This window comes from Entelurus aequoreus, linkage group LG14, assembly GCF_033978785.1.
Source record: "Entelurus aequoreus isolate RoL-2023_Sb linkage group LG14, RoL_Eaeq_v1.1, whole genome shotgun sequence".
Lineage (NCBI taxonomy): Eukaryota > Metazoa > Chordata > Actinopteri > Syngnathiformes > Syngnathidae > Entelurus > Entelurus aequoreus.
In genome coordinates, this window is record NC_084744.1 from 2,104,780 (window position 1) to 2,123,526 (window position 18,747).

Here is an 18,747-nt window from a genome sequence, read left to right on the forward strand (position 1 = left end):
AGAGCATTTGAATCATTTGATGGTCCCGCAAAGTATTTACAAAGTCTAAGAACATCCAAGGCAGGGATTGCTGGTTTTAGGCGCAGAGGAGCATGTTGGGCAGCGCACACACACAGAGTACTTACAAGCAGACACAGTGTGTAGACAGAAAAGGGAGAATGGTGTAAAAAGTCAAGATAAAGGTGAAGTTATAACACTGAAACACCCTCAGGAAGAGCTGCTTTAAGACATGGCTAGCTCGCTAGCGGCTAACGTCCATCCACAGTGTTTTAGCTACTTCTAAATCACCTATCCTGGTCTCCATGGCGACAAATATAGTACGTTTCTTACAAGTACATTATCACTGGAGGAGGAGGAATAGCTAAACATGCTTCATTACACACCATAGGAGGATACAATAGCTCACCGCCGTCACAATGTAAACAAATGCCATGGGTGGATCTACACCTGACATCCACTGTAATGATACCAAGTACAAGTAGTCGATACCACTATGATTAAGTCGATATTTTTTAGCGTCGCAAAATCTTTTTTCCTTTTTAAAAAATGTTTATAAAGTCAGTAAATACGTCCCTGGACACATGAGGACTTTGAATATGACCAATGTATGATCCTGTAACTACTTGGTATCGCATCGATACCTAAACGTGTGGTATCTTCCAAAACTAATGTCAAGTATCAAAGAAGAGGAGAATAAGTGATTATTACATTTGAACAGAAGTGTAGATAGAACATGTTCAAACAGGAAATAAGCAGATATTAACAGTAAATGAACAAGTGAATTAATAATCCATTTTTACAGTTTGTCCCTCATAATGTGTAGAAAATAATAGGTGTATAAATGACACAATATGTTACTGCATACGACTAATTAGGAGTCTTAGTTTGTTTACTTACTACTAAAAGACAAGTTGTCTAGTATGTTGACTATTTTATTGAAGGACTAAATGACAATAATAAACATATATTTCATGTACACTAACATGTTTTGTTACTATAAGGACAATAATGACATTTTTTGTGGTCCCCTTTATTTAGAAAAGTACCGAAAATTATTGAAATACATTTTGGTACCGGTACCAAAATATTGGTATCGGGACAACCCTAGTACTGTATTTCCAGGTTATGTTTATGTTTGAGAACCATGTATTGTATTATTGATCTTATTTTGATCAAATAATACATCAGAAAATGAGTGTTGAAATACTAATAATGCCCAGTGATGTATCCTAATATCGCAGAAAGCTGCAACATACACCAAAAAAACAACCCGACACCATAATTCCTCCTCCACCAAATGTCACACTCGGCACAATGCAGTCCGAAATGTAGCGTTCTCCTGGCAACCTCCAAACCCAGACTGGTCCATCAGATGGAAAAGTGTGATTCATCAGTCCAGAGAAGGCGTCTCCACTGCTCTAGAGTCCAGTGGTGATGTCCTTTACACCACTGCATCCCACGCTTTGCATTGGACTTGGTGATGTATGGCTTAGAGGCAGCTGCTCGGCCATGGAAAGCCATTCTATGAAGCTCTCTGCGTACTGTACGTGGGCTAATTTGAAGGTCACATGAAGTTTGGAGGTCTGTAGCAAGTGACTGTGCAGAAAGTCTTTGCACTATGCCAGGGGTCACCAACGCGGGCACCAGGTAGCCCGTAAGGACCAGATGAGTAGCCCGCTGGCCTGTTCTAAAAATAGCTCAAATAGCAGCACTTACCAGTGAGCTGCCTCTATTTTTTAAATTGTATTTATTTACTAGCAAGCTGGTCTCGCTTTGCCCGACATTTTTAATTCTAAGAGAGACAAAACTCAAATAGAATTTGAAAATCCAAGAAAATATTTTAAAGACTTGGTCTTCACTTGTTTAAATAAATTCATTAATTTTTTTTACTTTGCTTCTTATAACTTTCAGAAAGACAATTTTAGAGAAAAAATACAACCTTAAAAATGATTTTAGGATTTTTAAACACATATACCTTTTTACCTTTTAAATTCCTTCCTCTTCTTTCCTGACAATTTAAATCAATGTTCAAGTAAATGTATTTTTTTTATTGTAAAGAATAATAAATACATTTTAATTTAATTCTTCATTTTAGCTTCTGTTTTTTCGACGAAGAATATTTGTGAAATATTTCTTCAAACTTATTATGATTAAAATTCAAAAAAATTATTCTGGCAAATCTAGAAAATCTGTAGAATCAAATTTAAATCTTATTTCAAAGTCTTTTGAATTTCTTTTAAAATTTTTGTTCTGGAAAATCTAGAAGAAATAATGATTTGTCTTTGTTAGAAATATAGCTTGGTCCAATTTGTTATATATTCTAACAAAGTGCAGATTGGATTTTAACCTATTTAAAACATGTCATCAAAATTCTAAAATTAATCTTAATCAGGAAAAATTACTAATGATGTTCCATAAATTATTTTTTTAAGTTTTTCTCTTCTTTTTTTCGGTTGAATTTAGAATTTTAAAGATTCGAAATTGAAGATAAGCTATGTTTCAAAATTTAATTGTCTTTTTTTTTCGTGTTTTCTCCTCTTTTAAACCGTTCAATTAAGTGTAAATATCATTAATTATTAATAATAACAGAGTTAAAGGTAAATTGAGCAAATTGGCTATTTCTGGCAATTTATTGACGTGTGTATCAAACTGGTAGCCCTTCGCATTAATCACTACCCAAGAAGTAGCTCTTGCTTTCAAAAAGGTTGGTGACCCCTGCACTATGCTGACCTCTCTGTCAGTTTACCTGGCCTACCACTTGGTGGCTGAGTTGCTGTTGTTCCCAAACTCTTCACTTTTCTTATAATAAAGTTGACTTTGGAATATTAAGGAGCTGGGAAATTTCAGGACTGGATTTGTTGCACAGGTGGCATCCTGTGACAGTTCCACGCTGGAAATCACTGAAAGCGGCCCATTCTTTCACAAATGTTTGTAGAAACAGTCTCCATGCCTAAGTGCTTGATTTGATACACCGGGCCAAGTGATTAGGACACCTGATTCTCATCATTAGGATGGGTGGCCAAATACTTTTGGCAATATAGTGTACCTTTTGAGGCTGTATCGCCAACTCCTAATATAAGCTGTTGAGTTTTTTATGGGTGAGTGTTGAGACATGTGACCTGTGACCCTGTCAGGACGTGGAGATAAAGGAGGAGGGAAGCAAACATCTTCTGATCCTCTACAACGTGCGCATGGACATGGCGGGAGGCGTGGACTTCTCGGCGGAAAACGCCACGTCGAGCGCTCAGCTGCGGGTGAAAGGTGAGGGGGCCAGCAGGCGGCCAATGAGAGCGAGGGGGCTCTTGTGTCGTGGGCTGTGATTGGACGTGAACGTCTTGTCTTCCCTTCAGCGCGGCCCATCCGCCTCCTGCAGCCGCTGAAGGACGTGACGGTGACGGCCGGGCAGACCGCCTCCTTTGAGTGCGAGCTGTCCTACGAAGGCATCGCCGTCAGTTGGTTCCTGGCTGCACAAAAGATGGAGGCCAGCGAGCGGGTGAGACTTCGTATTATATCTTTTATTTTTTTACCAAACTATTCTTTGAAGTTAGCATCTTTAGCAACTGGCATTGTTTCAATCATCTCTGTGTGCCGTGCTTAAGTTATATATAACACTCTCTTATCTCGCTGCCTCCCAACACGCCCTTATAAGGAGCTTTAGCCTCCAGGAAGTCACCTTCCAGAGTAAAAGCCTTTTGATCACCGTTCCTTGTCCGGCAAAATCCTTCTGGTGACATACCCCTGATCAAACAACCTACGATTGTAAAGTATTGCAACATAACACTTGGTAACTCTTTAGTCATTCATTTATTTTTAACTGCCCAACTGTAACATCTAAAACTATCCAGCTTTATTGTTAACTTTAACTTTATGAACTTTAGCGAGCCATAACCCTCAACTCTTATTACCGCCAGCAACACAAAAATATGTTTCACTGGTTACCACTGTTGATTACCGTGGTTATCTGTTTATGAAGTGTTTTGACACCATCTATCCATCCATCCATCCATCTTCTTCCGCTTATCCGAGGTCGGGGGTGGGGGGGGCAGCAGCCTAAGCAGGGAAGCCCAGACTTCCCTCTCCCCAGCCACTTGGTCCAGCTCCTCCCGGGGGATCCCGAGGCCTTCCCAGGCCAGCCGGGAGACATAGTCTTCCCAACGTGTCCTGGGTCTTCCCCGTGGCCTCCTACCGGTCGGATGTGCCCTAAACACCTCCCTAGGGAGGCGTTCGGGTGGCATCCTGACCAGATGCCAGAACCACCTCATCTGGCTTCTCTCGATGTGGAGGAGCAGCGGCTTTACTTTGAGCTCCTCCCGGATGGCAGAGCTTCTCACCCTATCTCTAAGGGAGAGACCCGCCACCCGGCGGAGGAAACTCATTTGGGCCGCTTGTACCCGTGATCTTGTCCTTTCGGTCATAACCCAAAGCTCATGACCATAGGTGAGGATGGGAACGTAGATCGACCGGTAAATTGAGAGCTTTGCCTTCCGGCTCAGCTCCTTCTTCACCACAACGGATCGATACAGCGTCCGCATTACTGAAGACGCCGCACCGATCCGCCTGTCGATCTCACCATCCACTCTTCCCTCACTCGTAAACAAGACTCCGAAGTACTTGAACTCCTCCACTTGGGGCAGGGTCTCCTCCCCAACCCGGAGATGGCACTCCACCCTTTTCCGGGCGAGAACCATGGACTCTGACTTGGAGGTGCTGATTCTCATCGCAGTCGCTTCACACTCGGCTGCGAACCGATCCAGTGAGAGCTGAAGATCCTGGCCAGATGAAGCCATCAGGACCACATCATCTGCAAAAAGCAGAGACCTAATCCTGCAGCCACCAAACCAGATCCCCTCAACGCCCTGACTGCACCTGGAACTTCTGTCCATAAAAGTTATGAACAGAATCGGTGACAAAGGGCAGCCTTGGCGGAGTCCAACCCTCACTGGAAACATGTCCGACTTACTGCCAGCAATGCAGAAGAAGAACAACAACAACTTGAACTCCTCCACTTGGGGCAAGATCTCCTCCCCAACCCGGACATGGCACTCCACCCTTTTCCGGGCGAGAACCATGGACTCTGACTTGGAGGTGCTGATTCCCATCCCAGTCGCTTCACACTCGGCTGCGAACCGATCCAGTGAGAGCTGAAGCTGACACCATCTAGAATTTTGATTAATTTAGATTATGAACTGTTTCACTGTTTCTGTACATTTTTTGTTGACACTGTTGATGATCTGTTTATTAACACATCAGATATCAGTCCGACATGGGATTATGTCAGCTAACGTCCAAAATCTCCGCTAAAAGCACTTCGATGCCAGCAGTCCTGCAGCACGTTTACTTGTGCCAAGCTAGGCAGCTAGTTCACATTTAAAGGTCCTCTGATAATGACACAATTTTGCTCTTTTCTTATGTTTTAGTCAAGTCATTTACAAAAGGTACTACTAGGAGCTATCAGCTACACAACAGCTAAGCACATAATAGCGCACAAGCTAGACGTACTTAACTTTAATTTCTTAAATTGAACAATATTGCAGCCTAAAACAGCACATTTGTCAATAGAAACAAGTATCAAATAATTAAAGTTGCAAATTACTTACACAACTTACTGTGTCATGAGCTTAACCGAAATAATTCTAAGTCTAAAACCAGATCTGACCAATCTAAGTCAAGACTAGATGCGACCAATCTAAGTCTAAGACTACATCTGACCGATCTAAGTCCAAGACTAGATGTGACAATCTAAGTCTAAGACTAGATGTGACTAATCTAAGTCTAAGACTAGATGTGACCAATCTAAGTCTAAGACTAGACGTGACCAATCTAAGTCTAAGAGTAGATGTGACCAGTCTAAGACTAGATGTGACCAATCTAAGTCTAAGACTAGATGTGACCAATATAAGTCTAAGACTAGATGGACCAATCTAAGTCTAAGACTAGATGTGACCAATCTAAGTCTAAGACTAGATGTGACCAATCTAAGTCCAAGACTAGATGGAACCAATCTAAGTCTAAGACTAGATGGAACCAATCTAAGTCCAAGACTAGATGTGACCAATCTAAGTCCAAGACTTGATGTGACTAATCTATGTCGAAGACTAGATGTGACCAATCTTAGTCTAAGACTAGACCTGACCAAACTAAGCCTAAAACTAGATGTGACCAATCTAAGTCCAAGACTAGATGTGACCAATCTAAGTCCAAGACTAGATGTGACCAATCTAAGTCTAAGACTAGATGTGACTAATCTAAGTCTAAGACTAGACCTGACCAATCTAAGTCTAAGACTAGACCTGACCAATCTAAGTCTATGACTAGACTGGACCAATCTAAGTCCAAGATACTTAAGGCTTCAATGTCGGCATCGTATCGGAAGTGAAAATGTTCAATTGGGACATCCTTAACTAGTTAATAAACAGGGTGACTGCTAGTTACTTTAAGACGGGTAACATTACAGTAGTTACATAAGCTACAAACATTACGTTTTGGAAGCCAACAGGAAATTGATGTAACACACTTTTGACATTGTTTGGTACGGCCAGGTGAAGACTCGAGTGGCTGGGCGAATTCACGGTCTGACGGTGCGGGACGTAAAACTGTCTGAAGCAGGACAGGTCAGATTGACCGCCAAGGACTTCCAAACTCAGGCTCAGCTCATAGTTCTAGGTAAAACCCGAGGACAAATCCATTGCCGCTTGCCTCTGGTATATTGCTTTTAACAAACTCTGCTTCTATGTCCGGTGTGCTTTCAGAACCGCCAGTACAGTTCACCAAGCCTCTGGAGGACATGACGGTGGAAGAGGAAGCCACCGCCACGCTGGAGTGCGAGGTTTCCAGGGAGAACGCACGTGTGCGATGGTTTAAGGACGGACAGACGGAGATCCGCAAGACTAAGAAATATGACATGATCGTTGACGGCACAAAGAGGGCACTGGTCATTCATGACTGCAACCTGGACGACATCAAGACATACACGTGTGACGCCAAGGACTTTAAGACTTCCGGCTTCCTTGATGTCATACGTAAGAACACAATCCTCTCAACGTATTGAGGAGTAAAACCTTTAGCTGACTTTTGGGTCATTTTGTGCTCTCAGCGCCTCTTGTGGAGTTCATCAAGCCTCTGCATGACGTCGAGGTCAGAGAGAAAGAATCTGCCAAGTTTGAATGCATAGTATCCCGCGAGTCTGCAAAGGTGCGAATCTTCATGGGAGGTTGGCTTTGCTGGTCGGAACTCGCCACACCCGCTGATCAATATTTGCCCAACTGTGATCTTGTAGGTTCGCTGGTTCAAGGATGGCGGAGAGCTAAGAAAAGGAAAGAAGTACGAGATAATGGCCGAGGGACTTAAGAGGATCCTGATTATACACAAGTCTACATTGGACGATGAGGCGGAATACGAGTGTGATGCCGTGACGTCCAAGAGCTCCGGCATGCTGACTGTCATTGGTGAGCCTTTTCTCATTCTGCTAGCTTGTGTACATCTTCATCTTCAGTTTACTGGATGAAGGTATCAAATTGTTAACTGAGGCCACTTTAATGCCTGAAGTAGTTTAAAAAAAAATCTAGATCCGTTTTAACCTGCAGGTTGTTAATTTTCACCCTTGATGTGAAGTAACTGAGCACCCAACACTGCTAGCCGTAGCTCCCTGCCTACTAATGTACATACAATGGGAATGCGTTCAATGTAGTATTTGCTCATGGTTTGTCTTTTTACTTCATAACGCAATATTTTGGCAGACAATTTGATGGCTTTTCAGCAACAGATGAATGACTTGACTGCTTCAAGAGTGGCATCTCCTTTATATTAAAACGCCATACCTTTTCTTCACAGAGGAAGCTGCCAGGTTTACCAAGAACCTCTCTAATGTGGAAGGCACAGAGACAGACAGCGTGAAGCTGATCTGTGAGGTGTCAAAGCCAGGGGCAGAGGTAACCTGGTACCAAGGAGTCAGGGAGCTGCCAGAGGGTGGCCGATACGAGCAGATCATGGATGGTCGCAAGAGGATCCTGATCATCCAAGATTTGAGGATGGAGGATGCTGGCGAATATAACTGCAGACTCAGCCCTGACGTCAAAACATTTGCCATCCTGAAACTGAACGGTACAAATTTGTCCTACTCTTAGACCAAGGCAAACAAGTCCTATAAGGCAGAACACTTCAGATGTTTGGCACCTTGGAAGGAAGCCGCCCACATGTTCCGACTTTGGCGACCCAGTCATAGGGCTAACAATGATATTCTTTATTGTCTTCTGTTTACCAGAACTTGCAGCTGAGTTCATCGCCAGACCTCAAAACCTTGAGGTTGTGGAAGGTGAAAAGGCCGTGTTCGTCTGCTCAGTCTCCAAGGAAACCTACGAGGTGAAATGGTTCCGAGGGAACAAGGAAGTGGAAACTGGGGACAAGTACACAATTGTCAGTGACGGAAAGAGACGGGCTCTTACTGTGAAAAACTGTGTCCTTGAGGATGAGGGAGGCTATTTGGCCCAAATCGGCAGCGTTAAAGCCTCCGCTGATCTCTTCGTAATTGGTGAGACTCTCCTGATTCCTTTGGTTTTGCTCGCTGACTTTGGTTTTGACCGGAGCATCTGTATCCCAATGCAGAAAAACTGAAGATCATAACACCCATCAGAGACACAGAGGTGAAAGAGGGAAGCGAGATCGTCTTCAACTGTGAGACGAACGAGGAGGGAGCAAAGGCTAAGTGGCTAAAGAACCTGGACACTATATTTGATAGCAGCAAGTATATGATGGCTCAGAGGGACAACGTCTTCTCCCTGAGGATCCGGAATGCCTCCAAGGCTGACCAGGACGATTACACGATCTGCCTGACCAATCATAGAGGAGAACAGGCCAAGTGCTCGGCCCACGCTAAAGTCGCAGGTAAACGACCGAATCTTAAAAAAAAACCTTCTTGCTTCAACTCAAAAGATCATGTGGACCACAGTAATAGTTGGTTACTTACACAATTTTGATCTGTGAAATATGAAAAGCTTTTTTTGAACAGCTGACATAATTAGGAATAACCTTGTTTCATCTCCACCAATCTGAAAAAAAACAATACATATCATACAAACACACACGGTACAGTACATCACATGAACAGAAGGAATCTGTTGCAAGGGTCAGACTTTGGAATTCAACCTTTTTCCGTAATATTTTTTTATAACATTAGTTTACTTTAAAATTTTCCTCAGGGAACTCTGCTGAAGGAATCAATAAAGTACTATCTATCTATCTATCTACTTACGGGCAGCACGGTGAAACAGGGGTTAGTGCATGGGCCTCACAATACAAAGGTCCTGGATTCGATCCCCGGGCTCGGGGGGTCTTTCTGTGTGGAGTTTGCATGTTCTCCCTGTGACTGCGTGGGTACTCCGGCTTCCTCCCACCTCCAAAGACATGAACCTCTGGATAGGCCCCTCCCGCCTCCAAAGACATGCACTTGGGGATAGGTTGATTGGCAACACTAAATGGTCCCTAGTGTGTGAATGTTGTCTATCTGTGTTGACCCTGTGATGAGGTGGCGACTTGTCCAGGCTGTACCCCGCCTTCCGCCCGAATGCAGCTGAGATAGGCTTCAGCACCTCCCGCCAACCCGAAAGGGACATGCGGTACAAAATGGATGGATGGATGGATAGTTTACTTACATATAAAAACAAGTCACAGTAGTAACATGTTGATAATAAATGTGCAATACATGATTAGCTAGATAGGTAGACAGGTACATGTTAATTAATTTTGCTGGTTCATGTTGAGAAATGTAAACTTGACACATTTCTTTTAAATCAATAATCAATAGTAGTGTAACAATTATAGTACGGTGTTGGATGGTTTCTGTGGATTTGTATGAAGACTTCCCACCAAGACACAAAATACACTTAAAAACAAATCAAGTCAGCTGGCAGATTATCATGAAATGACACAAAACATTCCACCTACAGAGGAGAAGCTGAAGTTCCTGGAGCCTATTGAGGACACTGAGACTCAGGAAAAGAAGACCATTATTTTTAGGTGCAAGGTGAACCGACCCAAGGCGACCGTGCGGTGGATGAAGGCTGGCGAGGAGGTGCCTCTCAGCAAACGCGTTGTCTACAAAACGGACGGCCTTACCCACACACTGACCATTAAGGACTGCACCATGGATGATGAGGGAGACTATAGCGCTGTGGTCGGCGAAGACAAGTGCGCTGCTGAACTGATCATCAACGAGGCGCCGACAGACTTCACAACACAGCTCAAAGACGAGACTGTCACCGAATTTGAGGATGCAGAGTTCACCTGCGAACTGTCCAAAGAGAAGGCCGATGTCAAGTGGTACAGGAACGGTCGAGAGATCAGAGAAGGACCAAGGTACTAATGACTTTACTTACTTTTTAAAAAATTGCCTTGTATTGAGAGGAGACTACGCCGGATAGTCAAATCTCGGATTCAGGAGAAACAGTGTGGTTTTCGTCCTGGTCGTGGAACTGTGGACCAGCTCCATAGTCTCGGCAGGGTCCTTGAGGGTCTATGGGAGTTTGCCCAACTAGTCTACATGTGTTTTGTGGACTTGGAGAAGGCATTCGACCATGTCCCTCAGGAAGTCCTGTGGGGAGTGCTCAGAGAGTATGGGGTATCGGACTGTCTGATTGTGGCGGTCCGTTCCCTGTACGATCAGTGTCAGAGCTTGGTCTGCATTGCTGGCAGTAAGTCGGATATGTTTCCAGTGAGGGTTGGACTCCGCCAAGGCTGCCCTTTGTCACCGATTCTGTTCATAACTTTTGTGGACAGAAGTTCTAGGTGCAGTCAGGGCGTTGAGGGGATCCGGTTTGGTGACTGCAGGATTAGGTCTCTGCTTTTTGCAGATGATGTGGTCCTGATGGCTTCATCTGGCCAGGATCTTCAGCTCTCACTGGATCGGTTCGCAGCCGAGTGTGAAGCGACTGGGATGAGAATCAGCACCTCCAAGTCAGAGTCCATGGTTCTCGCCCGGAAAAGGGTGGAGTGCCATCTCCGGGTTGGGGAGGAGACCCTGCCCCAAGTGGAGGAGTTCAAGTACTTCGGAGTCTTGTTTACGAGTGAGGGAAGAGTGGATCGTGAGATCGACAGACAGATCGGTGCGGTGTCTTCAGTAATGCGGACGCTTTACCGATCCGTTGTGGTGAAGAAGGAGCTGAGCCGGAAGGCAAAGCTCTCAATTTACCGGTCAATCTACGTTCCCATCCTCACCTATGGTCATGAGCTTTGGGTTATAACCAAAAGGACAAGATCATGGGTACAAGCGGCCGAAATGAGTTTCCTCCGCCGGGTGGCGGGTCTCTCCCTTAGAGATAGGGTGAAAAGCTCTGCCATCCGGGAGGAACTCAAAGTAAAGCCGCTGCTCCTCCACATCGAGAGGAGCCAGATGAGGTGGTTCGGGCATCTGATCGGGATGCCACCCGAACGCCTCCCTAGGGAGGTGTTTAGGGCACGTCCGACCGGTAGGAGGCCACGGGGAAGACCCAGGACACGTTGGGAAGACTATGTCTCCCGGCTGGCCTGGGAACGCCTCGGATCCCCTGGGAAGAGCTGGACGAAGTGGCTGGGGAGAGGAAAGTCTGGGCTTCCCTACTTAGGCTGCTGTTCCGCGACCCGACCTCGGATAAGCGGAAGAAGATGGATGGATGGATGGCCTTGTATTGAGCAAATATTTATGTGTTTTTGCAGGTATCGCATGGAGAGAGAAGGTAAGACATGCAGGCTGGTCATCACGGAGTGCAGACCAGACGATGAATGTGAATACGCCTGTGGCGTGGAAGAGACGAGGACCAGAGCAAGACTGTTTGTTGAAGGTTTGTTTTGTTTTGATATTTCAAAATATGTTTGAGCTGTGTATTAAACTCTTCTCACGTATGCTTCTCCAACAGAAATCCCAGTGGAAATAATCCGACCGCCTCAGGACATTACTGAGCCTCCAGACTCAGACGTGATATTTGAGGCGGAGTTAAACAAAGACAGGGTGGAGGTGAAGTGGATGAGAAACAACATGTTAATAGTGCAGGGAGACAAGTACCAAATGATCACAGAGGGTAAAGTCCACAGACTGCAGGTGTGTGAGATACGCCCTCGAGATCAGGGCGAGTACAGAATTGTGGCCAAGGACAAAGATGCTCGAGCGAAGTTGGAGCTAGCGGGTGAGTCTTATTACGCTGTAAATTTACTGCAGTCATCCATGCAGGAACATGAAAAATCTGACACAAGATTTTCTGTTGCAGCTGCTCCCAAGATTAAAACCACAGACCAGAACCTGGTAACAGACGCTGGCAAGCCATTTGTCATAACAGTTCCCTACGACTCTTACCCTCGTGCAGAAGCCGAGTGGTTTTTCAGTGGCATTAGTTTACCTCATCAGAACATAGACACTTCAGTTGACAAGACAATATACCGCCTTAAAAGCCCTAGCAAGGAGGACCGGGGCAGGTACAAGGTGGTCATTAGGAACAAGCATGGAGAGGGAGAGGCCTTCATTAATTTGGATGTGATTGGTGAGATCCAATTATATATATATATATTTTTTTTTTACAAAGAGTCTTGTATGTGTTGGATTTTTATTATGATGATGATACTTGGCAGATGTTCCCGGACCGATCAAGAACCTGATGGTGACCGACACTGCTGATGGTGAGGTCAGTTTGGCCTGGGAGGAACCAGAGAGTGATGGTGGAAGCAAAATCACGTCATATGTGGTAGAAAGGCGTGATGTGAAGCGAAATACATGGACAGTGGCAACACAGCGTGCCGATGCTCCAGAGTATTGTGTCAGTGGCCTTCAAAAAGACTCATGGTACCTGTTCAGAGTCTGTGCCACAAATCGTGTTGGGAGTGGGCCTTTTGTTGTCACAGAGGACGCAGTTCAAGCCAAGAATAAATTCGGTGAGCAAGCGTTATGAATGACACTCACAGTATGTACACGTATGTGACTTCAATACCAAAACGTAATTATTTCATCAGATGTCCCAGATGCTCCGGAGAATGTGGCTGTCAGTGAGGTGAACAGATTTGGCGCCACCATTGTCTGGGAGCCTCCAAAGTTTGACGGTGGCGCAGAGATCACTGCCTATGTGATCGAACTCCGGGACAGGACTTCTGTGAAGTGGGAGCCGGCCATGGTCTGCGGTGCCAGCGATCGCCTGGCCAGTCTCAATGACGTGGTAGAGAACAAGGAGTACATCTTCAGAGTGCGGGCTGAGAACAAGGCTGGCCTCGGCAAACCAAGTGCTGCCACCAAACCCGTCAAGATCATGGATCCCATTGGTGGGTAACGTTTAGTACCGATTGTCATCTCAACTGATGCCATAGAATTACATTTCACTCAAACTTTTTCTGTTGCAGAGAGGCCGAGCCCACCACTCAACCTTAATTTCAATGACCAAACCAAGGAAGCTGTCACGCTCACCTGGGAGACACCTGCCAAAAATGGCGGCAGCATGATCACTGGCTACATCATTCAGAAATGTGAGGACGGCACAGACAAGTGGCTTCGCTGCAATGCCAGACTGTGCCCGGACCTCTCCTATAGGGTATAGTGCTCTTCTTGGACCCCTTGTTTTCTTGTTTTTATTTAAAATCTGAACAAGAACTATTCCTTCTTGTTCAGGTGTCTGCACTGAAAGCTGGTCATAAGTACCTTTATAGGGTTTGTGCTGAGAATGCCGCAGGCGTCTCTGATCCAGCCGAACAACTTGGCCCGCTGCTTGCTGATGATCCTCACGGTGCGTTAACTAGAACCAACTAGGTTCTGCTTCAGCTTGGATCGCTCAATAAAATCATTGTTGTGCTTGTCTCCTGGCAGTTGGTCCGACCTTTGATCTAAGTGCCTTTAGGAAGGGCTTGGAGGTCATTGTCCCTCAGCCTGTCACCATCAGAGTTCCCATCACTGGATACCCTACCCCCACCTCCAAATGGACCTTTGAAGAGAAGGAGTTGACATCAGCAGATGAGCGTGTCTCTATGGTTACAAAGCCCACATACACTGAGCTAACAGTTATGCCTAGTGTCCGTCCAGACAAAGGAATCTACACAATTGAGCTGGAAAACGATGTCTCATCCGTCTCTGGAGAGATCGAAGTCAACGTTATCGGTAATGATTCTTCGTCAGTGTGAAGCATGAATTTATGCTTGATTGCTCCCGAGCACAAATGTTCCAGTCTTTAGTTCAGGTGTGCTTTTAACTTTTTGTTTGATTTTTCAGCATGCCCCAGTGCTCCTAAAGACTTCAGGGTGTCAGAGGTGTCCAGACACCACGTCCACCTGATGTGGGAGGCTCCTGAGCATGATGGAGGAAGTCCCGTCACACACTACCAAATTGAGAAGAGAGAAGTTTCACGTAAGACATGGGCCAAGGTACACAAGTCTTTCATTTACATTTTTCATGATCAAAATTAGCAACATGCTTGGCCGACTGATTCATTTCAATGATTCATTTGTTTTAATTTTATGTGCCAGGTGGCTACAGGAGTCCTAGACCTGGAGCATACGGTGACCGACGTAATTGAAGGGAAGGACTACCTTTTCAGTGTCATGGCCTGCAATAAATGTGGACCAGGAGAGCCGGCTTATATTGACGAGCCCGTCAATGTATCCTCCCCAGCCAGTGAGTGCCGATTCTAAAATGTTAATCTTCACATGAAGAAAGCTTTATGATGCGCTTATGTTCATGCATCCACAACTTTCTCCACACTAGCTTCACCCGATGCTCCTGAAAACCTGAAGTGGCGTGATAAGACCAGCAAAGGCATTTTCTTGTCCTGGGAACCTCCAAAGTATGATGGTGGTGCCCCAATCAAAGGTTACATCGTGGAGAAATGTCAACGGGGAAGCGACAAGTGGGAACCCTGCTCTGATACAGTCCCTGAGCCAAAGTGAGTCTTGGCCTCCTTCCAGTGAACACTCCTGATGTTTGTTATTTTTTGTTGCGATTTGTAATGGGATCTTTGCACCACTAGGTTTCAGGTGACTGGTCTGATTGAGGGACAGTGGTATGCCTACAGAGTCAAAGCTGTCAACAAGCTCGGACCCAGTCGACCTTGCAGGGCTACTGATGAGATCCAGGCCGTTGATGCTAAAGGTGGGCCTGAAATAGATTTACATACAGTAACCTAGAGTCAACAAGAGCCTGTTTAACCATGGCTGTCAGTCAACAAACTAAATGATAATGTTGAATACTAGTGATTATAACTTTGTCAAAATGTCCAACAGAACCTCCAGATATTCAGCTGGATGTGAAGCTGTTAGCTGGTTTGACTGCCAGAGCCGGCAGAAATATTGAACTCCCAGCCGAGGTCAAAGGAAAGCCAGATCCCCGTGTTAAGTGGACCAAGGCCGACTTGGTCCTACGGACTAATGATCGGATCAGCATCGACACACAGCCAGGTTACTCCAAGGTGTCCATTGCCAACACAATCAGAAGCGACACTTCCACCTACATCATCGAAGCGGTCAACATCTGTGGACGTGCAACTGCTACCGTTGATGTCAACATTCTTGGTATGCCTTGTTCATGTCATAGACAGTCTGGCACATACGTGGTAGTTGTCAGCAGTCTATGCTTATTTCATGTTTGTCTTGTTGGTCCTGCTCAGACAAACCTGGTCCACCTGCCGCCTTGGACATCTCTGAAATCACCAGCGAGTCTTGCCTCCTGGCCTGGAACCCTCCAAGGGATGATGGTGGTTCACCTGTCACCAACTACATCGTCGAGAGTCGGGAGACTGACAAGCCTGACTGGACAAAGCTTTCAGCCACAGTGAAACACACCACATTCAAGGCTCACAAGCTCACCCCTCTGAAGGAGTATGTCTTCAGGATCAGTGCTGAAAACCAATACGGTGTTGGAGAACCTGTGGAGCATGTGCCAATCATTGCAAAGTATCCATTTGGTGAGACTCAACTTTGTTTCTTGAGATTTAATGCTCATACGATTTTAGTAGTACAATCGTATGTCTATAAAACCTTCCAGAGTACAGTATACTTGCCAAACCTCCCGATTTTCCCGGGAGACTCCCGAATTTCAGTGCCCCTCCTGAAAATCTCCCGGGGCAACCCTTCTCCTGAATTTCTCCCGATTTCCACCCGGACAACAATATTGGGGACGTGCCTTAAAGGCACTGCCTTTAGCATCCTCTTTCACCTGAAAAGGAGACTATTATGTATGGCTCCGTTATCCATAGGTTTATTTATATTGTATTGCGTTTTGGAGGGATTCAAAAAGTGCCATACAACAAAGACAGCAAAAGACTGAAGCAGACCTTGATGGTAAACAAGTCTTGGGTGACGAGCGATCAAGCTGGGTATCAAGCCAACAGTTAGAGCAGGGGTGTCCAAACAACAGCCCGCGGGCCAAGTGCGGCTTTAAAATTCATCTTAAATGCGCGGCTGTCTCTGAATGCTACCTATTTTCTGCCATCTTGTAGAAAATGTGAGTAAAACAGATCAATGACCCCTAAAAGTACCGTGAAATAATAGCAGAACATTTACTTATATGACACAATCCAAACAACCTCCCCTAGTCATAGTGCAAAAACAATTTCAAAAATGCAACACATGGTCACACAACACAATCTGCTCACTGAACATTGTGAATATTACGGAAAATGTCCCAAACTCTGTACAAAAATATAAAAAATAACACCCATTAGAGTGCATCATGAGAAAAATGTAAAACACTTTCTCCACACTCAACCATGTTTTTAGCTGCTTGATGTTTCTGATTGATTACAAAACTTTAAGAAGGTCATCACAGAAGTAAACAAGGATGGAGTCAAACTTTCACACTCTTAATATCCTAATTATATTACCGTATTTTTCGGACAATAAGGCGCACTTAAAATCTTTTCATTTTCTCAAAACTCGACAGTGCGCCTTATAACCCGGCGCGCCTAATGTTCGGTATGATTTTGGTTGTGCTTACCGACCTCGAAACTATTTTATTTGGTACATGGTGTAAATGATAAGTGTGACCAGTAGATGGCAGTCATACATAAGAGATACGTGTAGACTGCAATATGATGGTAGTCGCACATAGGAGATACATGTAGACTGCAATATGATGGTAGTCACACATAAGAGATACGTGTAGACTGCAATATGATGGCAGTCACACATAAGAGATACGTGTAGACTGCAATATGATGGCAGTCACACATAAGAGATACGTGTAGACTGCAATATGATGGTAGTCGCACATAAGAGATACGTGTAGACTGCAATATGATGGCAGTCACACATAAGAGATACGTGTAGACTGCAATATGATGGCAGTCACACATAAGAGATACGTGTAGACTGCAATATAATGGCAGTCGCACATAAGAGATACGTGTAGACTGCAATATGATGGTAGTCGCACATAGGAGATACATGTAGACTGCAATATGATGGCAGTCACACATAAGAGATACATGTAGACTGTAATATGATGCTAGTCGCACATAAGAGATACGTGTAGACTGCAATATGATGGCAGTCACACATAAGAGATACGTGTAGACTGCAATATGATGGCAGTCACACATAAGAGATATGTGTAGACTGCAATATGATGGCAGTCGCACATAAGAGATACGTGTAGACTGCAAAATGATGGCAGTCACACATAGGAGATACGTGTAGACTGCAATATGATGGCAGTCACACATAAGAGATACGTGTAGACCACAATATGATGGCAGTCACACATAAGAGATACGTGTAGACTGCAATATGATGGCAGTCACACATAAGAGATACGTGTAGACTGCAATATGATGGTAGTCGCACATAAGAGATACGTGTAGACTGCAATATGATGGCAGTCACACATAAGAGATACGTGTAGACTGCAATATGATGGTAGTCGCACATAAGAGATACGTGTAGTCTGCAATATGATGGCAGTCACACATAAGAGATACATGTAGACTGCAATATGATGGTAGTCACACATAAGTGATACGTGTAGACTGCAATATGATGGCAGTCACACATAAGAGATACATGTAGACTGCAATATGATGGCAGTCACACATAAGAGATACGTGTAGTCTGCAATATGATGGCAGTCACACATAAGAGATACATGTAGACTGCAATATGATGGTAGTCACACATAAGTGATACGTGTAGACTGCAATATGATGGTAGTCACACATAAGAGATATGTGTAGACTGCAGTATAACTCAAGTAAACAACACAAAATGTTATATGTTCCATTGAAAATATAGAACATTACACACGGCGCTCAAAAATCTTTCAAAATGTTTTAGTAGGACTTTGGTAAGCTATGAAGCCACACCGCTGATGGATTGTACTGTGCTTCAACATAGGAGTATTATTATGCTGTGTGTATAAGGTAAGACATATTATCTGGCATTTTGTTTTACAATATTATGCAAAAGCAACTTTTCTTACCTTCTGGTACCTGTTAATGTGTATTTGGGATCTGCATAAGTCCTGAAAAATGTGTCGTCCTTGCTGACACCGAAGTTGATTATCTTCTTCTTTTTCTCTATCTTCCCGTTATGTGACCTCCACTGTTGCCATTTCTAATATAAAGTAGTGTAAAGTTCTTACTTATATCTGTCAGTAAACTCGCCATGAAAGCACTAAAACATACCGGTGTAGTGAGTTTACATTAGTCACCCAAGGAACTTTAGTTATTAGAGAGTTCCGGTCGGACGGTTTTTCACAGGACACATTTCGGGCGTTGTTGTTGCACTAGTGAGCCACGGATGAGGAGATGCTGCTTGGAT

At 44.5% G+C, this 18,747-nt stretch overlaps 1 protein-coding gene across 1 annotated transcript in view; it reads left to right on the plus strand.

The window, feature by feature from the left end:
* The window catches only part of LOC133665260 (titin-like), a 205,645-nt gene that overhangs the window by 93,357 nt on the left and 93,541 nt on the right, over positions 1–18,747 (plus strand). Inside the window, 24 exon segments of the mRNA XM_062070512.1 lie at positions 3,135–3,261; positions 3,351–3,493; positions 6,540–6,663; positions 6,750–7,019; positions 7,094–7,191; positions 7,277–7,445; positions 7,831–8,100; positions 8,261–8,527; positions 8,602–8,880; positions 9,942–10,350; positions 11,686–11,810; positions 11,886–12,152; positions 12,234–12,503; positions 12,592–12,891; positions 12,970–13,272; positions 13,351–13,538; positions 13,616–13,730; positions 13,811–14,098; positions 14,210–14,361; positions 14,464–14,611; positions 14,702–14,879; positions 14,964–15,085; positions 15,217–15,504; positions 15,600–15,896. Of these exon segments, the coding sequence (XP_061926496.1) occupies positions 3,135–3,261; positions 3,351–3,493; positions 6,540–6,663; positions 6,750–7,019; positions 7,094–7,191; positions 7,277–7,445; positions 7,831–8,100; positions 8,261–8,527; positions 8,602–8,880; positions 9,942–10,350; positions 11,686–11,810; positions 11,886–12,152; positions 12,234–12,503; positions 12,592–12,891; positions 12,970–13,272; positions 13,351–13,538; positions 13,616–13,730; positions 13,811–14,098; positions 14,210–14,361; positions 14,464–14,611; positions 14,702–14,879; positions 14,964–15,085; positions 15,217–15,504; positions 15,600–15,896 (5,197 nt within the window).